Source organism: Nyctereutes procyonoides, unplaced genomic scaffold (assembly GCF_905146905.1).
Source record: "Nyctereutes procyonoides isolate TBG_1078 unplaced genomic scaffold, NYPRO_anot_genome, whole genome shotgun sequence".
Taxonomy (NCBI): Eukaryota; Metazoa; Chordata; class Mammalia; order Carnivora; family Canidae; genus Nyctereutes; species Nyctereutes procyonoides.
Genome location: NW_026575025.1, coordinates 11,620,505 through 11,646,728, shown reverse-complemented (window position 1 = coordinate 11,646,728; position 26,224 = coordinate 11,620,505). Strand labels below are relative to the sequence as shown.

The window sequence follows — 26,224 nt, the reverse complement described above, 5'->3', positions numbered from 1 at the left end:
TGTCTCTCTCATGAATAAATAAAGAAAATCTTAAAAAAAATGTTAATATCATGGAGGCAACAAAAAAATGGAAGACCAAGAAAATTGTTCTGGGTTAATGGAGACTAGAGAGAGCCTGGACCACCAAATGCAACATGTGATCCAGAATTAGATACTTGATTATTTTTTTAATGCTATAAAGAGCATTTTTTAAAAATTTTAATATTTTTATTTATTTATTCATGAGAAACAGAGAGAGAGAGAGAGAGGCAGAGACACAGGCAGAGGGAAAAGCAGGCTCCATGCAGGGAGCCTGACGTGGGACTCGATCCTGGGTCTCCAGAATCAGGCCCTGGGCAGAAGGGCCAAAGGTGGCGCTAAACCACTGAGCCACCCGGGCTGCCCTATAAAGAGCATTTTTGACACAGCTGTATCATCAACTGGGCAACTTAAACAACTGAAAGCACAGAAATGCCTTGTCTCCCCATCTGGAGTTTGGAAGGCTGAGGTCAGAGTGTTGGCAGGGCTGATTCCCTCCGAGGCCATGAGGTAGAATCTGGTCCAGACCTTTCCTCAACTGCAGGGGGTTTGCTGGCAATCGGTGGTGGTCCTGGTTTGTAGAAGCATCACCCTGATTTCTGCCTGCAGCTTCACCTTCACATGGCCTCCTCCCTGTATGTGTGTCTGTGTCCAAGTTTCCCCGTTTTTAATTTAAAAAATATTGGGGGATGGGGTGGCTGGGTGGCTCAGTTGGTTAACCATCTGACTTCGGCTCATGTTGTAATCTCAGGGTCCTGGGATCCAGCCCTGCATTGAGTTCCAAGCTCAACATGGAGTCTACTTGGCCCTCTGCCCCTCCCCCTGCTCATACTCTCTCAAATAAATAAATAGAATCTTAAAAAAAAAAAGATAAAATTGTTTTTAAGTAAACTCTAACACCAGCGTGGGGCTTGAAGTCATTACCCCAAGATCAAGAATCACCTGTTCTACTGACTGAACCAGCCAGGTGTCCCCAAGTTTCCCCTTTTTACTTATTTATTTTTATTTTAAAAAATATTTTATTTATTTATTCATGAGAGATAGAGAGAGGCAGAAACACAGGCAGAGGGAGAAGCAGGCTCCATGCAGGGAGCCCGACTCGGGACTCAATTCTGGGACTCCAGGATTATGCCCTGGTTCCAAAGGCAGATGTTCAACTGCTGAGCCACCCAGGCGCCCCAAGTTTCCTCCTTTTTAAAGGAACCAGTCATATTGGACTAGGGCTCCCCTTAATGAACTCATTTTAATGAACTACATCTGCAATGGCTCTTTCCTAGTAAGGTCACTTACTGAGGTATTTGGGGTTAGGACTTTTTTTTTTTTTTTTTTTTGCAGTTTTATACCTTGATTTGACAGTCAGCGATTAGTTCTCATCCACATTAACAGTCTGTAGATTTTTTAAAGTGGTGACAGGTATGTAAGTAACCAGTGTGTAGAGTTTGGTGAATCTTCATCCTTGTTACATTTTCTGGACAACCGCACACGGATATGGTATGGAACATTCCGTATTTCTTTGGCCCAGACAGCTTTGTAGAGCCTGGTGTCGATGCACACATCTGGAGTTCCTGTGTCCTTCATGGCAAATTTCCGAATCTCTTTGCGTGCCTAAGGGGCACACTTCTTGAAACCCACTCCATGGATACGCTTGTGAATGTTGATGGTGTATTCTCTGGTCACTCACTACCTTGTTGATGGCAGAACGGCCCTTCTTCTTCTCACCACCCTTCTTTGTGGGAGTCATTCTGCTGGGCCCTAGTTGGAAAGGAAGGGTGTGAGGTATTGTGGGAGAGGGCTGGGTTAGGACTTAAACATATGAATTTGGGGGATCACAGTATACCCAATAACAGATTGTCATTAGATGGTATTCTTCTATCAATGTTAAATCTGAGACACTAAAAGTGACTTCTGGTGGCTCCTTTTTCTTTTTTAAAAGATTTATTTATTTATTTATTTATTTATTTAATATATAGAGAGAATATGAGTGGGGGAGAGGGGCAGAGGGAGAGAGACAGAATCTTTTTTTTTTTAAAGGTTTTATTTATTTATTCATGAGAGACACACAGAGAGAGGCAGAGATAGAAGCAGGCTCATGCAGGGGGCCCGATGCGGAACTCAATCCCGGGACTCCAGGAACCCTGGGCTGAAGGCAGCGCTAACCGCTGAGCCACCTGGGCTGCCCAGGACTTCTTATTCTTAAGAGATGCCTCTGAATTTGTTGGGCTCTTAGGGCTGGAATTCCCTGGACACCCTTCCATCCCCAACCAGATGTGACACTACGGCCTTGTCTTGGTACTTTCCTCAGTTTAGGGCTGGCTCTAGTCTCAGAGCATAGCCATCAGTTCCCCAGGCCTGCCTTGATCCCAGGGCATGCATAGGCTGTACCCTTCTTCTTCATGCACATCAGGCCTGTGTCCTGCTCAGTCAGGGACCCTTTTTTTTAAGATTTTATTTATTTATTCATGAGACACACAGAGAGAGGCAGAGACACAGGCAGAGAGAGAAGCAGGCTCCCTGTGGGGAGCCTGATGTGGAATTCAAGCCCAGGACCCCGGGATCACGCCCTGAGCCAAAGGCAGACACTCAACCACTGAGCCACCCAGGTGTCCCTCAGTCGGGGACCCTTGAGCTCAGAACAGAAGCCTTCCCAGGCCTCCTCTGGCCTCCCACACCTCCCAGCCTGGGTGGGGCAAGAGTGGGCTGGCTACCCTTGGCATGCCCTGCCCTGCCCTTCCCCTCCCACCTTGCTCTAACCTGGAGCTCCAACTCTCTCCCTCTGCCCCTCTCCCCGCAGCTCAGTACCCCCAAGGCTGCGCTCCACTAGCTGCAGTAACCAAGCTCTAAAGTCCTCTGGCTGCTGCTTGGGAGGCAGGAGATGGAGGGAGGGAGTAGAGTGAGGTATGAGGAATTTATTCCCTGGGCTGGCTGCCACCTTTCTGCTCAACCACAGCCAAGTTCTATGGAGAGACACAGCTCCTGTCAGGTGACACCCTGGTATCTTCCTGCTGTGTGGCCTGGTGGTGGTAACAGCTTCCCACACTGCTGGGGCTCAAAAGTGCTGCCACTCCTTGGTAGCCACCATGAACACTGCCCATACTTCTGTAAACTGTCCTTTTGCTATCGAACTGTCCTTGCTACCCCCATTTGTGTGTGTACTCTGATTCCCGAAAGTGCAGGGAAGACAATTGTCCCAGACATCCATTCCCCCTCCATCTCTGTTACTCCAGTTTTCTGAACCCCAGGAGGACAGATCCAAGCAGGGAGGCCAGCAGCTGAAAAAGTTGTCTTTATTGGTTTCTCACTGCCTCACAGAGCATCAGGTCAATCCCTCCCGGGAATATGGTGTTTGAAGAGATAAATACTTATTTTGCCCCCAACTTATCAGTAGAGGGAAGTTTAATAAAAATAGCAATATAATAACAATTATTATATTAGTCATTATTATGACTATGATCAATAATAAAATGCCCCCTATTGCTCCCTAATACACAGATGGTTGAAGGTTTGAGAGAAAGGACCACCCCTTTTCTGGCAAGGGCCAGGGTGTGCCTGGAGACCCTCCAGCAGGCCCCCATCAGGGTCCATCTCCTACCAAGTAGCCTTTATAAATACCCTCCCCATCCTGTCCCTGTCCAGGAATTACCTCCCCCCTGGGTGGATTAGATGCAATGTCAGTTGGTTCACAGGGCCCCTCTCTGTTCCTGATCACAGAGAAAGGCCCCTCTCAGTAGTGTGCTCCTCTGGCTCCCCTCAGCTCTCTGCTCCTTGGCTCCTCTTGGCTCCTCTTCAGAGCTCCTCCTTTATCTGTCTCCTCCTCTGGGTGCCTCTCCCTTCCTGCCAGTCACTAACACTGCCTCTTCCACTTCCTTTCCTTTCCCTTCCCCCCTCACTTCCTTCACCTACACCCTCCTTCACCTACATCCTCCCTGCTCCTTGTCTCTCCTCTTTAAAAAAAAATAAAAAATTCATCTATTTTTTTAAAAATCCTTCTAATTTTTAAAGTAATTTCTACACCCAACATGGGGCTTGAACTCAAGAGTCACATGCTCTAGTGACTGAACCAGCCAGAAGCCCCACCCTCCTTTCCTTTGGATCAGACTGTCTTTCCTACCTTGACCCCAAGCAGAGACAGCGATATGCCCCAACTTGGCCCCACCTAAGAGCTAGACAGTCCATGGCCAAGACCCCAGGTTGCTCCCAGGGCCTCCGTCCTTCTCTATCCCTCAGCCTAACTCTTGCTTGCAGGCTTTCTGAAGCTTGGCACTGGAAAGGAGAGCTTTGGCACGATTGCCCCTGGACTCCAGGGCAGATGGGCCCCCAGAGCAGAAAGGGGGCCACTGTGTTCCCAGTAGCTAGCACAGATAGGGGGTGAAAGCAGAGAACAAAGGCAGGATGAGGGCTGGGAGTCAAGGTCCCCCAGGGCCTGGGTACCCAGACCAGCTTCTGAGTCGCCTCCAACACAGGGCCTCCCTGAGTCCAAATTTCCACACATCCCGGGCCAGCCGGAGCATGGCATTCCTCAAGCTCTTTGTTCATTCCTGTCTCTTGGTCCTGGGATCAGGGTGGCCCCTGCCAAAGAGTGTCAAAGGGAGCCCTCTGATTCAGGGGCTGGAGGGAGGCTCCGGGGCCGTTCTGACACCTGGAGGGGAAACAGAAGGAAAGACTCCCAGTGCCTCCCAGAGGCCTCCCCAGGACCCATCACCTGCTGCATCCGGGCCCTCAGAGGGGGCCAGATGTGAAGTGGGGGTGGGCCTACAGAAGAACCCTGGCAACTCCAACTTTAATTAACTCTGGAGCCCAAATCAAAATCCGTTTGTTCATTTACTCTATTCTTCATCTATCAACAAACATGGTTTACTCCAGGCAGAAAACAAACTTGACCTTCACTATAAGGGAGCCCAGAGTTGAGGGAGGAGGACTGGTATCCAAGGAAAACCCTAGCACATAAGGACTGACAAGGAGGGGTGGAGGGAGCAGGGCGTGGGCCCTAAAGAAGCTGGTGGCTGCCAGGCACTTAGGTGATCTTTGGAAAAAGTGCTATTAGCGCAAAGCCTTGAAGGTGGCCTGGATGTTAAGGAGAGGATTCCAAGCAGGGGTGGGGGACGACACGGGGTGGGGGTGGGGGTGGGGGACACGGGACGGAGGACGGAGGGCAGGCGCAAGAACCTGAAGGTGTGAAAGAAAATGGCAAGTTCCAGGGCTCCCAGCAGCCTGATGTGGCTAAAGTGGGGGTGGCAGTGGAGAAGTGGCCAGAGGGTGAATGGGAGCCTTCCCAGCTCCTCTTAGGTCCCCTCCCAGAGTGGACTGCTCCCTCCCCTGATCCTTCCACCTCAGGCCGGGCCTCTAAAGAGTTCCCCTTCTGTGGCATTCTCCCCATGTGCCAGGTACCCTGCTGAAGCAATCATCACCTCATCTGGTTATCACTTACATAATAATAATATCAAACAGTAACCTCATTTTATAGGTGAAATAAGCTCAGAGGGGCTCGACATCTCAACCAGGGCCACAATCCTGGAGCAGTCCGAGCCAAAATGCCCACCTGGGCCAACCTGCCTCCAGGCCTCTGTTGGGGCCCACTGTGGGGCGAGTCTTTCTCTTAGGATCCCGGGAGGGATGGGCTCAGCTTGTTCTCTAGCCTCAGGTCCCAGCACAAGGCCTAGCAAGAACAGAACTACCTGTCCTTTTATAGGAGGGGGAACAGCCCCACCAGCTCACCTGTATCAGGGAGTCTGCCGGGCTCAGAGATCCCTGGGGGCAAGACACAGACTCGCTGGACAGAGATGTCCAAGGCTTCCTCTTCCCTGAGCCAGGGGCAGGATGAGAGAGGGAACAGAAACCCAAGGTCACAAATCAGGTGTCCAAAGGGGTGGAAATTTGGGGGAGGGCTGTGGAGGCAGGGGAAGCGGAGGGGTTGTCCTTACTGGCGTCCGCGTCACCAGCGAGCCCGTCGCTGCCCACGGAGGCTGGGCGCCGCGAGGCCTCCGAGAAGCTGTGGGGACGCTGAGGGCCAGAGCCGCGGCTACCTCGGCCCTTCCCTTCCGGAGCCTGTTGGGGGGACAGTGCGGCAGGGCTGGGACCAGGGGGCGCGCCAGCCTGGGGTGCTGAGGCCCCAGGCCCCGAGGTAAGCAGAGGGCTGCAATTGGCTCCAGCGCGTCGGAGGGGCCGGTGATTGGCTGAGCCCCACCAGGGAGGCTTGTGATTGGCTTCGGGAACTCACCGGGGGCTGGGTCCTGGCGCCGGGCTTCCCGTCCGTGGGGCCCACGTGCACCAAGTGGTTGAAGTTGGTGGGCGGTGAGATGAGCTTGGAGCGCACAAAGGGGTCCTTCAGCATCTCCCTGCGGGCAGAGGGAGTACTGGGGGCGGCGGCGAAAGGGACGCTTCCCCGGCCCTCCCCCGAAACGGGCCCGCCCCCCGGACTGGCCTGCACGTCGCCCCGCCCCCAAGCGTGGGAGGCCCCGCCCAGCGGCCGCATCGCGCACGCGCACCTGCGCCGCTGTTGCCGCTGCTCCTCCGACACGCGGAAGGAGAAGTGGCGCTTGCTCTTGGTGCGGAACAGCTGGCGCCGGCTGTTGTCAGTGAGGTCGGGGATGTCGAACTCGTCCTTCTCTGTGGAAGAAGCAGAGAGCCGGACGGTGCTCACAAGCCCCAGTGCCCCCGTCCGCTGGAGCTCAGGGTCACAGCCACACGTGACCGCACACTCTCCGTACTCTCATGCACACGCGCTTCCTCACCTGCCAGCCGGTTCCTGAGGTAGGTCAGGCGGACCTTCTCCGTGCCAAAGAGGAACAGGGAGCCCTCCGGGTTTAGGGGTCGCACCTGAGGCAGCAGGCACAGAGGTCAGCCGTGCTACCCAACTGCACCGAGGCCAGGGCCAGGGGCCTGGCGGGGGACGACCCTCACCTTCTTGAGTGGCACCGTCTGGACCCATTCTGTTTTCCTTACGTCAAACACATCGATAGAATTCTCGCTGAATACTGTCAGGTAGGGGGCTGCATAACCTGCAGGGCAGGAGACTGTGCTGTGCTGCCCTGGCAAGACCCGCACCTCTGTGGGCTTGTCCTCGGCTGTGGCACAGTGACTTCCTGCCCAACCCAAGGTCCTTCTGAAGACTTCAGGTTGTCCCACCCACCGTCCAAACCAATCAGAGATTACAGTCCATGGAGCACTCACTCAGTGGCATGCCAGGCATAGTTCCAACCACTTGGCTAACTTTTTTCTCCTTGACTTCTCTCTCTCTCTTTTTTTAAGATTGTATTTATTTATTTATTCACAAGAGACATAGAGAGAGAGAGGCAGAGACACAAGCAGTGGGAGAAGCGGGCTGGGACTCCATCCGGCACTACAGGATCAGCCCTGGGCTGAAGGCGGCGCTAAGCCGCTGAGCCACCAGGGCTGCCCTCTCCTTGACTTCTCAAACAGCTCTGGGCAGGTAGTATTATTATGATCCCTAACTTATAGATGACAGAATGGAACCCCAGAACTAAGTAATGGCCAAGGTCACGCAGTGGTGGGAGAGAGCTGGGAATTAGCCCAGGGCAGTCTGATTCCAACTCCTACAGGCTAAGCCTGTGCTACGCTACACCCAACTCCCAGGCCCAAACCCAGAAGAGCCACTGCTTATGAAGGGAGTCTGTCCCCGTCTTCTAGCCCGAGCACCATCTCACAGTTACATGTGAATGTGCTGGATGCTTCCACTGCCTTGTTTGCTCGTTCATTGATTCATTAATTCATTCATTGACTCACTCATTCATTCCTCCAAACATTCATAGCCCTGAAGGTGTGCTTCCCTGGACTGGGTGCAGGATGTGATAAAGAAACCATCACATCCTGCACCCAGCTCCAGCCCCTCATAGGCCCCCGGTGTACCAAACCAGTCATTACAAGAAAGTGCGAAGAGCAGTAGGGCAGAGGTCTGCACACAGAGATGGGGAGCAAAAAGGAACAAAGGGCCAGTGATGGGGGAAGGCAGGGCAGGGAGCATGAAAGCAGTAATGACTATGACAGAAATCATGGTGGTCATTTATGGAGAGCCTACCAGCTCCAGGCCCTGCCCTGGCATTGGGGCAGGACCTGTTTAAGAGTTTGCCAGGTACAAGAAGAGTTTAGGCAGGGGGAAGAGCATAAGCAGAGGCATGGGAGAGGAAAATCTGGTGCACCCCACCTAGGGCAAAGCAGGGTATGGTCAGGCAGGAGGACCCTCCACAGGCCTTACCCCAGCCTGTGGGCACTGCTGGCCACAGCAACTCATGGACTCGAGACTTGCGGCCGGCGCTGTCCACATAGACCCCCGCAGTGGTGAAGAGTAGCAAGAACTCACTGAGGCTGAGCTCCACAGCGCCCAGAGCCTCGCCCAGGCCCCCACGGGATGGTGGCAGCTCCTCAGGCACCAGACTGGCCCCCAGCGGTAAGGGCGCAGCCTCATTGAGCAGTGGGTAGAGGGCAAAGGCACCGGCGGCTCCCACGCACAGCCGGTCCCCCAGCAGCCCCAGGCTCTGCACAGGTGCGGGTGCCTGTAGCTCACGGATGCGGCGCTGCCAGGGCCCTGGGCCTGGGCCAAGCTGGTAGCAGAGCACCTGGCGCTTGACAGCTACACAGAGCACAGGGGTGCGGGCCTGCAGGATGCGCCCGGCTGCCAGCGCCTGGCAGCCTCGAGACTCGGGGATCTTGGCACCCACCACCTCCGCACTCTCCAGCTTGGCCAGGGCGAAGAGGCGCACGCTGGGGCCACGGCCACACAGTACGACCAGAAGGCCTGCCATGGGGCTCACAGCCAGCCGCTGTACCCGCCGGCACTCGCCGACCTGGAAGATGTCTTCGGGGTTGGCAAAGAAGAGTCACCAGTAGGTGGGTGAAGAACAGCCCCATGCCCATCCTCTGTCCTCTGGGGCTGACCCCCACCTGGATCCACCCTGGCGGCCCAGCCTGGCACATACCATTGCTATGCAGGTGGATCACAAATAGCCCCTCCTCGGTGCCCAGAGCAAGCCGTTCCTGGTCTAGTAGAGGGAGGGAGAGGATTGGGTCAGACAGCCCATCTGACAGCCGGAGATGAGACAGCCTGCCTGTCCTTCCTGAGCTTCAGTTTCTCCTGAGGATGTGGGGATGGCAATCCCACTGTCCCTGCATCACTGGACCCTTCTCTCTCAAAGTCTGGGCTGACTGTACTGGAGGGAAGGCCCACAAGGGCAGGGGGCTGGGTGAGAGCCCCTACCCCAAGTTGTGGGGTTTGGGGTAAGACCTGTCACCTCTCAGAGCCTTGGTTTTCTTTATGCAAAGTGGGGACAATGGGTCCTTTTCACAGCGCTGCTTGCTGCTGTGCAGGCTGAGAGTACATTCACAGCAGTCCCTGCTCAATGCCCTTGTCCCCCCCAGCTCCTGACTGACACAGGGGACTTGGAGGAGCCACATAGGCTCTCCAGGAGCTCCCACTCTGCATGCCAGGGGAAGTCCCAGCTCTCCAGGGCAGGGGCTGGCTCAAGGCCCCGGCAGCTGCCCGGAGAAGCCAGGAAGCACCACTCCCTCACTTCTCCCCCAGCTGTCATGAAGGTCCCGCCGAGCTCCAGGCTCTAGGATGAACACAGTTGCCCCACAGGAGGTCATGTGAGGCTCAGCTGCGTCCAGGCTCCCCCGTGATCACCCTGCTGCTGGTAAGAGAGCCAGGCCTGGAACCCTCATTTGTCTCTTCCTAAAGCCTTTGCTCTTTTCACTCACTTAAGATTATTTGAGCAAAAGCAGAAACCGGGGCACAGAGAAATGGAGTGGCAGAAGCCAAGCCCCCGCCCCCCCAGCAAAGGCTGCCGCACACCCATACCCAGGGTAGGGTCACATATGTAATGTGGAGACCACAGCTCATGGCTATAGAGACTGGGCAGTGGTCACTGGGCAGTCCTCCCCAGAGCCTGCCTGGGGCAATGCCCCTCAACATGTAGCTCACCGATGATGGCAGCGCAGAGCGCGTGGGGCAGCAGGGGCAGCCCGTTGTCATAGGCTTCCTTCAGGGTGTACACAGGACGGGGCCTTGGCCGTGAGTCCAGCAGCAGCCTCTGCAGCTCGCCCAGCACCTGCAGCCAGCGCTCCCGCTCGGCCTCGCTCTCTGCCAGCAGCAGCACAGTGCACACAGCGGGGGGGACCATCAGCTGGGAGGCTGTCACCTGTGGGCAGGGACCCAGGTGAGAGGGCTGTGGGTTGAGGGCTGGCCATCCCCTCTCCCCACCCACTGATGCCTCTTAGCACCAACGTGAGTGGCCAGGTGCAGTGCTAGAAGCTGTCTTACAGCAGCAGGTGGTTCACCAGGCAGGGTGGTTAGACGAGCACACCAGTAAGTCTAGAGCCCTGAACCGGTGCTTGAGTAGGGGAGGGACAGGGCATCGTGGGCACATGCAGCAGGGCCCCTAACCCAGGCCAGGAATGAAAGATGACCTCTCAGGAGAAGAGACATTTCTGCTGGAGCCCAGGGGATGAGTGGAAGAACCAGGAATGGTCCAGGGTGGGGAAACGCTTGGGGTGTGGTCTGGGCCCAGCAGAGGAAACAGGATGTGCAGGATCCATGGTTACAGGGCACTTTCAGAGCTGGGAAAGGGGACGTATGTTCATAGCAGGGAGAGGCTCCAGAGGAATTCTGGGGAGGCTGGCAGGGTCAGACATGTGAGGCCTCAAGGCCATGGGCAGGAGCGCCCCGAGGGTGATGGGAAGCCACAGGAGGCCCCAAGACTAGCAGGACACAGCTTCACAAACAGAAAGTGTACCGCGGCTGTGGAGTGGAGGCTACCGAAGCCGTCCCTGTGGAGGCAATGGGGGACAGGGGGGCCAGGGTGCGGGTAAGGAGGGCAGCCATGGGAAAGGAGACAGAGAAGAGTGGCTGGAGCAGGGCCACATGGAGGCCGACGGTGGCCCAGCCCACCTGCCCTGGTGCTCACCCTAAAGATGCGTGGCAGGTCCCTGGTCTGGGCGTGAATAACATCTGAGGCCAGGACAGGGGTGGCTGAGAATTGGGGGTCCCTGGGGAGGTCCATGGGGCTGGTCAGAGACCACATTGCCTCTGGCCGCCCCCTCACCCCCCCACTGCCGCACCCCTTTGCCCCTGCCCCTCCCTGGCACCCACCTTAGATCCAGTGCCTGCAGGAATGCCCCACTGGCTGGGCTGAGTCGTGGGTCTGGGGCGTCAAACAGCAGCAGGCGAGAGTCGCTGAGGGCAGCAAACACCCGCTGCCAGCCGCGCCGCACGCCTGAGGGCCGGGGCACCTGGGGGGAAGGCAGGCATGGGAGGGCCCGCCAGGCTCTGAGATGGCCCCCGCTGCCTCCCCCTCCCCAGCCAGCCCCAGCTCACCGACAGGAAGCCCTCGTAGGCAGTGCCTGTGCCTGTTTCGGGGTGTACACCCAGGGCAGTGCGGAGGTGGTCAGGGGGCACGGGACAGGGCGGGGCTTGGGGGACGCAGGCGGAGTGACAGAAGTAGCCACAGGCTGTGGGGGAAGCAGGAGAAGCAGGCGGTGTGAGGCTGGGTGGGGACAGCCCAGAACCAGGACTCTTGAGGCTGTGGTGGCACCTCCAGCTGTCACCAATTCCCCAGTCAAGTGAGAAAAAAAACAAACTAAATGGAGCATCGGGAATGAGGGGTGGACTAAGGGGAAAACCAGGATGGGTCAGGATCAGAGCAGTCTCATTCTCTCTACCTGGGGACAGGAGGTGGGCATGCGGGTGTCGGGGGTGGGGTGTGGGGTCTCACCATCACAGCCCAGGCCCTGGCGGCCCAGGCCCAGCATCAGCGAGGTGCAGAGGAGGCACTTGGTAGGGGACGGGAAGCTCCGGGGCCGCAGCGCGTGTGAGCCAGGCTGGGGAGGCAGGACACGCATTACCCACGCCTGACCACGGCCTCCTGGGGCCCTGTGTCCCACCCCCGAGGCCACCCTGAGATGTCTGATGGGATCAGGGAATGAGCCTGGGGCAGTGTGAACCCAGCCGCAATGAGTCTGTCACAGCACTCAAACTCACTGCCGCCGTCCCCAGTGTAGTCGGCCAGCCATGATGCTCGCGGAGGGACCCAAGCAGGTCCTTGGAGACCCGGCAAGATGGCCTGGTGCCCCTACCCCGCTCCAGCCCTCTGGGTGCTGACCTTTGCAGGGGGTCCTTCTGCTGGGGCGGTGGGAGCCGCAGGCACTCTGGGGAACACAGCCTGCAGGGGAAGGCAAGCAAACAGGTGAGGAGGGCCCGGCGGGTGGTGGGTGGCCCAGCCCTCCAAAAGCGGGACTCCCGCCTCCTCACCCCCAGGCGCAGGCTGCGGCGGCCCTCTGGCCTCAGCTCTGGCTCCACACTGGGCCTCAGGTCCTCTCCTGAGATGCCAGGGTCTTTGCTGGAATCCTTCTGGGGAGTGAGATGAGGGGGGGAATCAAGGCCCCTGAGCTTCACCGGAGGATGCCTCCCAACCAGCTCCTGCGCACAGTTCTCACCTCTGAGCTCCAGAGGGACCGGAAGGGAATCAGGGAGTTTGAGGACTTAGCGTCTGCAGACAGAAAGCAAAGGTCACTCGGGGTGGGGGTGGCCCTAGCCCAGCCCCAACACTCATTCCTGAGGAACTGGGGCCAGCAGGAAAATGGAGCAGTGACTGCAGGCTGTGGTGGGTACACATACAGCAGGTGCTCGGTAAGTGTTGGGTAACGGATGGTGGGGTAAAGCAGCCGAGTCTGGAACCAGATCTTGTCTCCAGAGCACTGCAGGGCTGTCATGCCCCTCCCCGGCCCAGTCCCCGTGAGGCTCAAGTGGGGGCCTTGCTCAGGGACAGGCACGCCAACGAGCACCTACCCCCTGGCCCACGGGCCGCCAGCTCCTCCCGCAATGCAGCCAGCTCCTGCTGCAGGCCCTGGCTCTGCTTCTGGGCCTCCTGCAAACGGCTAAGAGTGGGGTGAGGGCTTGTCAGAGGCCACTGCGTGGGTCCCGAGCCCCCATGCAGGGCCTCCTCCACTCTCACCTCTCGGCCTGCAGCTGGGCCTCTTGCATGTGTGTCAGCTGCTCCTGCAGGCTCTGCTTGGCCCGGATCTCGGCCTCTAAGGCCGATTGCAACTCCAGCCTGGCTGAGGCCTCCATCTTCTGCAGCCGCCGGGCCTTCCACTGGTGGTCCTGGTGGCCAGGGGGATACCCACGTAAGACATCCCTGGGCCTGGCTGCTTCAGAGGTCCTGCCCACCAGAGTGTACTGCCGGACTCAAAGCCCTAGATAGACCACTGATGTGTTGTGAGCTCAAGCAAGTCCCTGATCTTCCCAGAGCTCAGTGTCCCCACCTGCTGAGTGTTACCCCTTCCCCCCAGGGTATTTCTGGGGCTCACAAGTGGTCGGGCAGGGAGTGTCTGGGTGCCCACGTTCCGTATAGACTCCAGCTCCTCGGCCATCTTGGTGGCCAGGGCCTGCAGGTAGCCTCTTGAGACCTTCTCATCGTTCACCCTGATTGGGAAGGGGGCTCAGGGTCATGGCCTGGGCTTTCAGCCACCTTGCCTGGGGCCAGCCCCTCCCCACTAGCCCCTCGGCCCCCACCAGGTAAGGATGTCAGCGATCTGGGCTTCCCAGTTGCTCTCCGTCTCTCGCCGCTCGCCCTCCAGCTGCTGCTTGCTCTGCTGCTCCCGCTCCAGCTCTTCCACCAGCTGGGGGCCAGGGAGGAAGATGGGTCAGGCCTCAGGGACCCCAGCACCCCCGAGCCCAATCCACATCCACCCTTGTTTACTCACCATCACTTGCCTGCCGGCTGTGGGTCCTACAGGGCTGGGAGACAGCCTGCTCTGGGACCCCAGCAGCATGGACCACTCACCCTGCCAGCTCCCCTCCTCTGTCCCCACCGCCCCCACCGGTTCTGTGCCCTCCATCTGCCATGCTCACCCGCTCCTGCTCCAGGCTCAGCCGTCGGTTCTCTTCCTGGAGCCAGCAGAGAGCCTCCTCCTTCCCACTCAGCCTGGGGAAGAGCGGATGACTCAATGACTCCCAGCTCAGACCCCCCCTCCCGTCCCCTACCTACCCGGGCTGCCCGACTCACCCATGGCTGTGGGCTGCCTCCAGCTGCATGCGAAGGGCAGCTACCTCCTTCCTCAGCTGTGCTTCCTGCGGCCCACCCTCAGGCAACCCCGTGCCATTGGTCTCAGAGGCCATGTGGATGGTCTTGAGGACATGGAGAGGGGTCAGGGCAGGGGCCTGAGAGGCCATGGCCCACCCCACCCTAGGGACCAGGCCTGAGTAGGTCAGGCCAAAGGGAGTGCTATTCGGAAGAGGGTTAAGACCTTGCTACCTTGACTCGGAAAGATTCCTTCTCAAGACTTCGCTCCCACTGTCTCTGGAGCTGTGTCACCTCCCGGCAAAGTGTGGTCACCTGGGCCTGCAACTGTAACAAGGTTCAGAGGCAGCCGCTGCTGACCCTGTCCACCCCAACCTGCTCCCCCGCTGCAGACTGTTGGGCCTTGTCAGCCCTAGCAGGAAGGTAGGCAGTGAACCTCCAGCTGGCCCCACTCTAAACACATCCCCTCACTTGGGCCTCAGCCAGCCCCATTGGGGGTGCAAAGGCACATGGTGCTGCCAGCACCCAGCCCTGAGCTCCTTGGGCTCCCTCCAGCCACACTGGGGTTCACAGGGGGCAGGGTTCTGCTGCTGCCCTACCCGCCCCCATCGCTCACCTTTCTGCTGGTATCCTGGGCTTCCTCCAGCTGTGAGCTCAGGGCCTGGGTCTGGCTGGCTGTGGCTGCCTCTCTCTCCTGGGCCTCCTGCAGCCTCTGAAGCAGCTCCTCCTGCCGCTCCTGGGCTCTGCACAGATCCTGTGACTGCGCCCGCAGCCCTGCCTGAGCCTCGGCCAGCTCCTGGCAGGGAGAGGGTCAGCGAGGGGGTGTGGAGGGCAAGGCCTGGGGTCAGGGTATTGACCTCCTTAGCATGGAGCCCCAGGCCACTCACCCACCTCACTGAGCTCTCACCTGGACAAGTCGGTCTCTCTCTTGCCATAGGTTGCAGTCCTGGCCTGGGCTGCTGCCGTCCATCTCAGCCTCACCATCCCTTGGTGTCTCTGCCAAGAATTGTCACTGAGGCCCACATGTACTGACAGCCTCAGCCTGACATTCCACATGCAGCATCTCACAGAACTCTCACCACACCCTGGGAAGTGGGTCTCCTTGGCTTATTTTCTACATTTAGGCTCAGAGAATTTAAAATACTTCCCCAAGATCACACCTTGTATACAGTAAGGGCAGGATTGGAATCCAGGCTGGACTCCAGTGTGTACTAGGAAAGCACCTCAACCTCCAGGGTGAGGATGGGGGAAAGAGATGGGGTGGCGTTGGGGGGCGGAGTACCTGACAGCCTGCCCTGTAGAGTCTGTACTTCCTTCCGTAGCCGTTCCAGCTCCCAGTAGTCTGAGGAGACCTGCAGGGCCTCTGCAGAGGGGGCACTCGTAGGTGAGTAGCCAGTCCAGCAGTAGCTCCTGAGTCAGACCCACCCTTGCCCTAGCCCAGCGGGTCCCCCTGTACCTTGGAGCTTCCGGCTCAGCTCCATCTTCTCCTGTTCCAGACAATGGAGCTTCTGCTCTAGGGCAGCCAACTGGTCAGAGCTGCTCTCAGGGCCTGGACTGGGGAGAGCAGGGTGACATGGGTTGGCAGAAAAACCCACCCCGGGGATCCCTGGGTGGCTCAGCGGTTTAGTGCCTGCCTTTGCCCCAGGGCACAATCCTGGAGACCCGGGATCGAGTCCCACATCAGGCTCCAGGCGTGGAGCCTGCTTCTCCCTCCTCCTGTGTCTCTGCCCCTCTCTCTCTGTGTCTATCGTAAATAAATAAATCTTAAAAAAAAAAAAAACAAAAACCCACCCCACCCAGAGCCCTTCCATCTTCCTTCATCCAGTCGTTTATTCATCCAAGAAACACCCTCTGTGAGCCAGCTCAGCTCTGTGTCCATCCCTGGGCTCTGTGCCGGAAGAAAGAGACCAGACCAGGCACTGCCCACAAGATCCCAGACCCAGGCTCAAGCCCCAACCCTGGCCCTTATAGGCTGTGTGACCTTGAATAGTCACCTAATATATCTGATCCTCAGTTTCCTCACAGGGCCTCTTTCAAGGACTGCCACGAGGAAATGGTGATTTAGGCCAGCTGGCCCCATGTCTGGCACCCAGTGGCACTCAGAGTGCAGGTCAGACACATTTGTTTGTACCACAGAGTACCTCTTCACCGTGATCTCAGGCCAGCCCCTTGAATGAACTAGATCATCTGACCCAGTGTAAAATGGGCATAAAGAGGCATAAAGTGCGTCTCCAGGACTTGGAGGGGTCCTTCCAACTGTAGGCCTCTCGTTCTGAGGCTAAAACACTCTGAGCCTGCTATGGAGGGTACTCTGAGGGCCAGAGGCTGGGACGGGACTCATAGGAGGCATAGGCATGGCTCCACTAGAATTTGAGGACGTGAGAGTTGTCTTCCTGAGGGCTCAGAGCACACTCCCTGTCATTTAGCCATTTATGGCCATTTAGCCCCTTTCCCACGGTCCCAGTGGGCTGCATTCCCAGTGTCCACCAGACCAGGCAGCCCCTGGCCTCCCACTAGGTATGTGATGACTAGACTCACCTGCTGGAGGTATAGGTAAAGCCCACGAATGGCAAGTGGTGGCCAGAGAAGGCCCCATGGGAAGGTGGTGGGAGGGTCCCCTGCAGAAGGAGGGGAAGGAGTGTCAAGACTCCCAGGCATGGCTCTAGGCTGAGGCTCAAGACCCAGGAGACATCCCTGGGACTGGGAGTGCTGACCTCCTGCTCAGATGGAACCTAGGAGGGTGCCACGGCCCCCACCTAAACGGACCACAGTCCCCATGAGCCCTTATGGTCATGGCCTTCCAGGTGCCGCTGAGAGCCTTCCTCTTGATAAGACTTCTGGTTACTAGGATAACACTTGGGGTCCAAGGACCTTCACCTGTTACAACCCACCTCGGTAGAGGTGAACCAGCCCAGGTGAACCATGATTCCCGTGAGCTTCTGGAAAGCAAGGGCCTCATCCTCCACCCACCAACTGCTCTGGAGAACTTCTGGTTTCCCTTGGCCAGCAAGGGTCAAGGCAGTTTTCCTAGTGCAGTGGAACCCACTGCTCACCGGCTGGTTGAGAGTGTCATCGTCCACATCGAAGTTGGAAGTGTCCATGGGCCCGCGCAGCTCAGGGATGTAGGGGGCCGTGCTGGTTGCCAGCCGCTCCCAGTCCACACCTTCAAAGAAGGGGTGGTTCCGGAAGTCGTCCAGCCCTCCACGGCCCAGACGCTCCTCCTGGCGACACAGCAGCCGGCGGATCAGGTCTTGGGCAGTGGCTGGCACGTCAGGCACATCCGAGGGAAACTGTAGGTGGTCCTGTAGGCCAGGGGAAGGGGTGCAGGTGGCTGTCCAGGATCTTACCCCCTTGGGTATACCAACCATATGGGGTCAGGCCTCCTGCCGTCCTCCCAGAACCCCAGAGCTGGTGGCCTGACCTCATGGTTCATGATCTTGCCGTAGGTTTCCACCAAGGATTCAGCATAGAAGGGCGTCTCCCCAAAGAGCAGCTCATAGGCACAGACTCCCAGTGACCACCAGTCACACTGTGGACCATAGTGGCCCTTGCCCTCCTCCATGGCCTGCAGGATCTCCGGAGAGATGTAGTCTGGTGTCCCTACTGCCACTGACGAATCCACCTAGGGGTGTGGTGTTGGCGGTGAAGATGCCATGAAGACAGCCTTGGACTTGGCTCGGCCTGATGCCCCTTCACCAAAGCCCCGGCTCTGGCCCTGACACCCCCATTCCCTAAGGCTTAACTGGCCTGGTGACCCCACTTGGGGCCTAGACCCAGTCTTTCCTTCCCCTGGGAGCTCTCCAGGCCAGGTGTCCCCTGCCCTCACCCTGGGGCCTTACCATACCACTATTGTTGAGACGGAGGCAGGAACCAAAGTCAGCCAAGCGGATGTGACCATTCATGTCCAGCAGGACATTGTCTGGCTTGACGTCCCTGAGGGAGCGCAGGGAAAGAGAGGGGCTTGACCTGCATGTGTAGGTGTGAGTTCAGGCACACATGCACACTAGCGTTCACTATCTGTTCACAAGATACAGTGTGTGTGTGCATGCATGCAGGAGGGAGGCTGGTGGCGAGGCCTCCTGGCTCCTGAGAAGGAAGGTGGTTAGATTGAGAAAAGCGACCCATAAGGATGACCCCTGGAGGCAGCAGGGCACGCAGTGAGGGATGCAGGAGTTAGACTAACCCGGTGCAAACCACTAGCTGAGTCACCTTGAGCCAGGTGCTTACCTATGCTAAACTCTGACTCTCTCACCTGTAAAGTGGGCACAAGAGCAGCCCCCATCACATAAAGGTTTTGGTGTGAGAATTCAAAGACACTGTGTGTACAAAGCACCCGGTCTAGGGCTTGGCATGTGGTAAGCACTCAGCAACTGCCAGCTGTCCCAGAGCAGTTAGCAGGGGCTAGACAGGGCAGCAGGGGCCTTGGGGGCCCTACCTGTGGACGTAACCCAGCTGGTGCAAAGAGTGGATGGCCAGCACCATCTCAGCCAGGTAGAACTGGGCCAGCTCCGGTGGGAGGCGGTCCTCAAAGCGGCTCAACAGAGTGAGGAGGTCCCCACCGGCATAGTAGTCCATCACCAGGTACTGGGTGGTGGTGGATGGGGGAGAGGTGGGGCAAAGATCAGATGGGGAGGGTGAGGGGCACCTGTCCTGGGGCCCTGCCTCCTGCCTGCCTCCCCATGGTCCTGAGGGGTTCTGGGAAGGCAAGAGTGTCTCCCAGCAGCTCTAGGGTAGCCAGCCACCAGCCAGAGTTCAGGCAGGGCCTCCAGGCCCAGCAGCTGGTGCCTCTCGGTGCCCAGAGTGGGGGTCTCTCTCTCCTTGGACCCAGCACCTCTGGCCCCCAAGGGCCTTCTCCTTTGTCCCTAGGGTACACCCTCCAGCTTTGCTGAGTATCCTCACCAGGAACTCCTCGTCTTGGAAGGCATAATGCAGAGCAGTCACCCAGCGGCTGTCCCCCTTCACCAGAACATCCCGCTCCTCCCGGAAACAGGCAGTCTGCAGCAGGTTGGGGAGCAGGGGGAAGGATGGGATCAGAGCCCTGGAAACTCTCCTTGCTAGCTCAGGGGACAGAGGAAGAATAAGTCTAGAAGCTCTGGTCAAGGTTGCCTGTGTGGGCCAGGCACAGGTGGGCCTGTGCTTTATGGCTCCAGGCCTCAGAGTTCTAAGGAAAATGGGAACTAGGCTAGCTTCTAAGAAAGGCCTATCGTGGGAAAGCAATGGGGGAGGTTGGCAGTTCAGCCAACCTGAACTGAACATGGTTGCCGGCTCAGCAGCCATGCCTGCCCCTTCCCCAGCATGCCCTGATTTCCCCACAGGCAGCACCCTCACCCTGCCCCACACCCCCACCCATTCGTAGGTTGCCAAAGTCCCAGCCGACCCCAAACTGACCTCGGCCCTCTTCAGCATCTCCCACTTGTGCAGCATCTTCATGGCAAAAATCTGCCCACTGTCCCTTTGCCTCACCACGGCAACCTGAGGCCATGGGGAGCATAGGGGTCAGCTCTGCCTGGGTGCGAACCCCCTTTCCCATCTACCCCAGGCCTTTGCCTTTTGCTCACCTCCCCAAATGCCCCTCGGCCGATCACCTTCAAGATCTCGAAGTCCTCTCTCTGTAGCCTCAGCTCTTTGACCTTCGCTATGAAGGGGCTAGCTGAGGGGAACACAGAGTGGGGCTCAGGGCACCTGCAGGGAGGGTCCCAGCTCTCTCTCTTACCTGGGGAAAGCAGGAGCTGCGACCCCCATGAGGCCAGGACTGGGAGGGGCCACAACCCCCTCAGTTGTGAGTAGGAAGCATGGAAGGTGGGGTCCAGGCTTTGCTGACCACCTGGCCCCGAGACCTCCTGGAATCCATGGTTCCCTGGACCCCTGTCCACAGATGCTAGGTAGGCAGTCTCCATCCCAGGAGCTGATGGAACTTGTAGTCCTTCCCAGCCTGGGTGGGGTTGAACCTGGCTGACCAGGTCACCCTGGGGAGGAAGGGGATACCGTTCCCACCCTCAGCTCACAGTTCTTGGCGCCTGGCAGGACCAGGCCTGGGCCTGTCTTGGGAAACTGGACGGGCAACATTCCTTGTCCCCAGAGAGGCTTCCCTGCCACTGGGAGCTGTGAGCCCTCCTCTCCGGAGCCTGCAGGCCCAGAGGTATCTGGCTGGGAGTGAGGCCTGGGGCAGCCCTGGAGGAGAGGTCAGATGGTTCTGCAGGGCTTGCTCTGGGAGGATAGGCTTTTCCCGTGTGGGGCCTTCTGGGTCTGGAGGCATAAATAGCTCTGCCCATGTTCTCACAAGACTCAAAAACAGAGCCAAAAAACCTTTCCTTGGCCCCTGACGCTGGCACCTGAGGGAGTGAGCGCTCAAGATGTCCTGCAGGCCTGACCAACCCTACAACTCTAGGCACTGCCTCCCATCCGGACTTGGCCTTTATCTGGGCAAGAACTTCCTCCTCTCCCAGTCCTGAGACTCCCTTGAGGGGCATCTCCAGCCACTCTCGGACCCTTTCCAGGCCCGGAGAGGGAAGTGGGGTCTGGAGGCTTAGGGAGGCAAGAGTGCCTGGTGGGGGCTGGGGGCAGCTGCAGTTTGGCCCCCTGCCTCAGTTTCCCCCAGGTAACTCCCTGCCAGCTGGGCGGGTCTGTGGGCAGGACAGGGAGCTGCTCCACAGGTTTATCAGGGAGAACCCCTGCAGCAGGGGTGGTGTGGAAACCTCATTACAGAAATTAATTGTCTCTTTCCCAGGTCTGTGTGTGCAGCTGGAGAGGAGGAGCCACAGGCCTCCAAGGGGGAACTGAGGCCAGGGTGGCTACCTATCAGCCAGACAGGAGCCAAAACCTGGAGTCCATGTTCAGGAGGATCAAGGTCCCCAGGACAGGCTGCCCAGTCCTCTTGCCTTGCCGCAGGGGATGGGGGCTCTGGGCAGGAGCAGGGACAAGTCGGAGCGGGAGCAGAGTGAGTCACCACCCTGCCAGTTACCTTGGGAGATGTCAACAGACAAGCCCCCATGCCGGGGTCTCAGGCAGAGACGCCAGAGGCAGGCAGGGAGAAGCACATGTGTGTGCGCACACAGACACACACACACACACACACACACACAGGTGCGTAGGCATCACAGCAGGTGATGACAACACAATCAGATACACATGAATAAGGTGAAGTCCCAGGGAGAGTGGCAGGCACCAGAGGTAGGGGCTTCCTAGCTGCACTCACTCTGGAGGACGGGCCTGGGCTGGGGGCCAGCTCACTAGAATGTCTTACAGGCCCCCAACCATGCCAGGCCAGGCCTTGGGCCTGCTCAGAGCTAAGGTGTGCCGGGAACGCTGGTCACCCACCGGGCAAACACCAGCCTCACCCCTTCCTCCTGGCCAGGCCCCTCAGCCCTCCCCCTTGGCCTGGCCAGGCATAACCAGGGAGGCCTGGGGCTGGTGCCGGTGCCCACACTGGGTGGAGGGTTACTCCAGGTCAGCCACTTCCGGTGACTCAGATGAGTCAACCAGGAAGGGGTACAGACCCTCCTCCAGCCAGGCCCCCCTCCCTGTCGCTGGGGAATAGACCTCAGGAAGCCTGGCCGGTGACTTGCAGAGGGAAAGGGGCTGAGGTTGGTTTCTGTGTCCAGTTTGGGGTGTGAGAGATGCCGAGAGATGGAAGTGTGCATGTGGGAATGTGTGTAGGTGTGCAATCCCTATGGATCTGTGAGTAGAAGTAGGCAAGCATGTAATAGCCAAGGTGGTCCGGATGGTGTTTGGGGTGAAGTGTGGGGCTCCCTGGGTCTCTCCTTGAGCTGTGAGTACCTCAGTGTGTCCGTGTGGTATGTGGGAGCCAGAGAAAGCATGTGTGTCAGTGCATGAGACACATGGAGGTCTGCATGTGTGACTGTTCTCCAGGGTCAGGAGGTATGAGTGTGAGTGAGGACTCTCTGACGTGACCCCGTAGCACACGCATTACGTACCTGAGTCCGAGGTCTATACTTGGGGCCAAGTTTGTGTGTGTCTGTGTAAGTTGTGAGCGACGCACACGCGCCAGGGTCTGAGTAGTAAGGAGCGTGTTGTGAGTCTAAGGGAGGGTAAGGTGTGCAGCTGAGAGGGCCCAAGGGGTCCAGTAACGTGTCAGGCCAGCCCGCGGGGGTGCCGCTCCCGGCGGGAGAATCTGAGGGCGCGGGGTGTGCGGGGAGAGTCCCGGCACAGGGTCCCCCGGGGCCACCCCACCTCGGTCCCGCCCAGGCCACTCACCCCAGCTCAGGAACTGCGCCACGTTGCGCTCCCGCCGGAGGGGGGCGCTGCTGAGCTCGTGGTGCAGCCCCAGCAGCAGATCCAGGAGGCCGTCGAGCCCGGGGCCACCGCCGGCCTCGCCCCGCGCCAGCCGCTCCAGTGCGCGCAGCCGCCGCTCCATGGCTGAGGCCGGAGCGCCCGGGCTAGAGCCGCGCCGTCCGCATGCCCGCCCGTCGGCCCGTCCGTCCGTCCGTCTGTCCGCGGGTCGTCCGCGAGTCCTCCCCCCGCCCCTCCCGCCCTCCCCGCTGTCACCTTCCTCCCTCGCAGCCTGCGCGCCCACACCTGGGCGCCGCGCCCCGCCCTCTGCCCCGCCCCTCGACGGACGGGCAGGTGAGCGCTGGCCAATGGACTGGAGGTGAAGGTGGGAGGGCGGAGGCGCGCGGGAACCCGGCCAACCCTCGGCCAGGAAGTGGGGAGGGCGGACCCCAAAGAGTAAGCTCTCGGCGGGGCTGGGCTAGGGGGTCTCCCGTGGGGGCCGGGAAGGCTGCCTAGATCCCCGCGCGGCCCCAGGGCCAGCCTCACCGGGCCCGTCGCCGGCCCCGAAGCTAGGTAGGGGATGCCGGCGGCAGGAGCGCTTCCCTCGCCCCCTGGGACAGCGACAGCCTCTCCCTCCGCTCTGGGAGAGGGGCCTGGAGACGCCCGCGGCCCCGGAGCCGGATGGGAGTTGTAGTCCCCTCCCCGGGATCCCGCAGCGCTTGGCAAACCTCCCACCCCTGAGCGGGGGCGGGGCGGGGGGTAACTCGCTAGTTTCTGATTTCATTTTGTTTGTATCGTTACTGCCGACCTGGGAGACAGGTAGGTGAGGCAGGGATGATTTCACCCATTTGGCAGATGGACACACCGAGGCTTGAGGAGGACGAAGGGGAATGGGGAGGCTGAGGCTGAGGAGGCCCCGCAACTAGCCCCACTCGGAGTGGGGCCGGCTGGAACTCCCCACAGGCTCCTCAAGCCTAGGCGGGAGCAAGGCCTGCGGCCGGCCTGGAACAGGAGGGCCAGAGAGAGGTGGGAGCTGGGCTGGACGAGGTAGGAGCGGGGAGGGACTGAGTCTGTCCAGTGGCATTTCTGATTTCTGCCCAGCTGTCTGCAGCTGGGCTGGCCCGGACGCCATGGGGCCGTGCGTCGGTCCAAGAGGAGGGAACGAAGGGTGGGGCATTTTAGTGGCTTTAGACAACAAATTCTTCCATTAAAAGATCTCTTTGAGGATTTGCCTGCCCGCTCTGACGGGGACCTCCTTGAGCCCAGACAGGGTCGTTGCCAGCGTTCAGGGAGGAGGCGCTCTGGGTGTCTGGAGCTGGGCTGAGCCTCCCTGGCAGCACACAGGGGGCCTTCTATCAGGTTTCCCGTTTGCCGTCCTCTGAGACATGCCCTGTGGCTTCCCTGTGCCCGCCGTCTGCGAAATGGGGAAACGGAGTCAGGCCGGCTCACTCACTGCTGGCCAGGCGTGGGGGCAGGAGTCCGGCCGGTTGGTGCACTCTTACCTGAAGCATTCTAGGTCCTGCTCCTGGGGCAGGGCCGGGTGGACCCCGCAGGGAGAGCCCCCCACCAACGGCCACAGGGGGGCGCCAGAGACCAGAGGAGGGCCAGGTGCCCCGGAGGAGCCCAAGTGCCATCTCCTAAGGAACGGAGGGAAGGTGTCCTGGATGGGGAGATGGACTATTCTATTCCCCGCGGCCCCTCTTGGACAGCCTGATTCCCCGCCCGGCCCACCACGGCCCCCAGGGGTCAGCAGTCACGGGCCAACCAGTGAGGCCCCTGGGTCCTGGATCACTGCAGGTGCAGCCTCTGGCAAGTCCCTAGCCTCTCTGAGTGCTGTTCTCAGACAAGGCTGTCCTCTAGCCCTGAAGACCATGCCCACGGGGGCGCCTGGACCTGAATGCCTGGAATTCCTGCCTTTTACTGGGGCTCCCTATAAAAGCTGTCACAATAGGGGCACCTAGCTGGCTCAATCCTAGAGCATGGGACTTTCGATCTTAGTGTTTTAAGTTCAAGCCCCAGGGTATAGAAATCACTTTAAACAATTAAAAATCTTAAAAAAAAAAAAAAAAAGACTCCAACCCCACATAGGACAGCAGAGAGGAAACTGAGTCACAGGCAACAAGGATTGAGTCCCGCCGCCGAGGTCTGCTTGCACAGAGCTGGGACTGGTGCACAGCACTCCCCATCCCATCCCATACTTGATTCTGTTTGGTCCTGTGTTCGTTTTTGTCACATTCTTGTTCCAAGCCTCAGTTTCCTTGCCTGTAAAAGGCGGTTGGGCACCCTGCCCACTCCACTGTGGCTCCAAGGTCAGAAAGCCTCTCGGGACTCCATCTGTGCCTGAACTGCTCCAGCCTTCACAAGCAGCCTGTCCTCCAGCCCTGGCAGCAGAAAGTTCTTGCATGTGGTGCTGCTTCACCGCAGTAGATCTGTTCTCTGAGCTTGTATGAGCCAGACTGCCAGGGCCACAGAGTCCTTGCCCCACAGAGCCCTGTGTGGGGCGAGGATCTTGGCCCAGCTCAGTGGGTGCTCAGCAGGTGAGTCTGAGCAGGAGACCCCCACTACCTTCTCAGTCACTGCTTGTAGGAGGCCCTCCTGGGTGCAGGGGCAGCTTCTCTGCTCATAACCTCTCCCTCCCCCTCTGAGTCCCTTTGGTATTGAGGTGCCCGGCACTATCTCTCACCCAGCCTTGCAGGGAGCAGATCACCTGGATAACACCTTACAAATATTCCTATGATGCTTCTTGGCATTTCAAAGTGACTGCGGATATGTTATTTTCAGGACGTATTATTACCCTCCCTTGACAGATTAATACCTTGAGGGCAGCCCCGGGTGGCTCAGCGGTTTAGCGCTGCCTGCAGCCCAGGACCTGATCCTGGAGTCCCAGACTCGAGTCCTATGTCGGGCTCCCTGCATGGAGCCTGCTTCTCCCTCTGCCTGTGTCTCTGACTCTGTCTCTATGTCTCTCATGAATAAATAAAATCTTTAACAACAACAACAAAAAGGATTAATACCTTGAGGCAGAGGAGATGGGAGGTGAGTGGTGCCAGCTTTGCCTCCTAACCTAGGCTGCGGGCTTCGGCCAGTGCTTGGCAGCTCAGGAGGGCAGCGTGTTGTGCTCAGATGCTGAGGACAGGGGCGAGGAAAGGCCAAACTGCGGTGGACTTGACATAGACCTTCTGCCAAGGGCCTTTAGATGGTGAGACCCAGGCCTAGCGGTGGGGGGGGGGGGTGAGGGAGAAGCTAGCCCAGATAAGGGGGCCCCAAGTAAGTGATAGGGAACCCAGCTTCTCCCACCCCTGAACATAGTCCTCCGGGTCTGCGAGGGGACCAGAAGCAAGACAGTCTCCAGGGTCTCCTGCCTCCCCAGCCTGGTCTGTGCCCCCACCCCCCACCCCAGTGAAGCAAAAGTAAGATTCAGCTCCAGTGACTGAGGATGACCCCTCCTGGAGCTGCCCTGGAAGCTGCTCTCAGCAGATGGTCTTGCAGGCTAACTAGAGTGGCAGACTGCCCTTGCCCTTGGCCACACCATAAGTCGTAACCTACTCCTGCCCCAGAGAGCCAGGGAAAGATGAGGCTGGCTGCGGCGTCATCCAGCCCTGCCTACTCTTAACCACGCACACATGTGGCCTTGGGCAAGTCACTTCCTCTCTCTGGGCCAGTCTTTGTGCACAAGGGAGAAATATCCAGCTCAGGTGTGAGAGGCAAATGGAACCCAGAATGGCCACCAATGGCTGCTGGAGCCCATCTGCCTAGAAGAGTGTGTGGTTGAGGGGGGCAGGTGGGGGTGGTACAGAGCTCACATAAAAGCTATGTCGTGCTGCTCAGGCACTCGAGTTTATTTCAGTGTCCACTGGGATGGCTTTTTGGGGAAGTGCTGGTAGAGATGGTGGGGTTAAGGGTCCCCACTCCCCAAGCTAGTCTTGGCAGCCCCACATACTCAATCCTCC

General features: G+C 58.6%; 1 protein-coding gene across 3 annotated transcripts; it reads right to left on the bottom strand.

Moving 5' to 3' along the window:
• Nucleotides 1-1,242: 1,242 nt before the first annotated feature.
• CDC42BPG (CDC42 binding protein kinase gamma) lies at nt 1,243-22,521 on the bottom strand. 3 transcript variants are annotated; one of them, XM_055311314.1, is made up of 37 exons: nt 22,260-22,521; nt 19,604-19,695; nt 19,434-19,517; nt 18,945-19,040; nt 18,481-18,629; nt 17,885-17,978; nt 17,467-17,667; nt 17,099-17,347; nt 16,584-16,663; nt 15,502-15,599; nt 15,328-15,408; nt 14,953-15,041; nt 14,662-14,841; nt 14,280-14,372; nt 14,031-14,152; nt 13,877-13,949; nt 13,538-13,644; nt 13,333-13,447; nt 12,978-13,126; nt 12,812-12,900; nt 12,460-12,512; nt 12,275-12,373; nt 12,126-12,185; nt 11,739-11,844; nt 11,342-11,475; nt 11,117-11,256; nt 10,932-11,013; nt 9,950-10,166; nt 8,949-9,011; nt 8,228-8,827; nt 6,916-7,013; nt 6,747-6,831; nt 6,501-6,621; nt 6,233-6,350; nt 5,937-6,060; nt 5,731-5,816; nt 1,243-1,770 (listed from the first exon to the last, which is right to left on the bottom strand). In XM_055311314.1, the coding sequence occupies exons 1-37, from the start codon at nt 22,417-22,419 to the stop codon at nt 1,756-1,758; spliced, it is 4,602 nt and encodes a 1,533-aa protein (XP_055167289.1). In that variant the 5' UTR covers nt 22,420-22,521; the 3' UTR covers nt 1,243-1,755. The 3 variants fall into 3 exon arrangements, with proteins under 3 accessions (XP_055167289.1, XP_055167271.1, XP_055167279.1); XM_055311296.1 differs by lacking the exon at nt 1,243-1,770 and adding an exon at nt 3,286-4,654; XM_055311304.1 differs by lacking the exon at nt 1,243-1,770 and adding an exon at nt 3,286-4,654 and having other exon boundaries at nt 12,275-12,370.
• Between the last annotated feature and the right edge of the window lie 3,703 nt (nt 22,522-26,224).

What these genes read in the sequence shown, in the direction of transcription:
- CDC42BPG (XM_055311296.1), bottom strand. Translation starts at nt 22,419, where the DNA reads ATGGAGCGGCGGCTGCGCGCACTGGAGCGGCTGGCGCGGGGCGAGGCC. An exon ending in GCAAGATCATGAACCATGAG is followed by an intron (nt 17,348 to 17,466) that starts GTCAGGCCACCA and finishes CCTGGCCTACAG; the next exon opens with GACCACCTACAGTTTCCCTC. An exon ending in GGTCCCTCTGGAGCTCAGAG is followed by an intron (nt 12,374 to 12,459) that starts GTGAGAACTGTG and finishes CTCACTCCCCAG; the next exon opens with AAGGATTCCAGCAAAGACCC.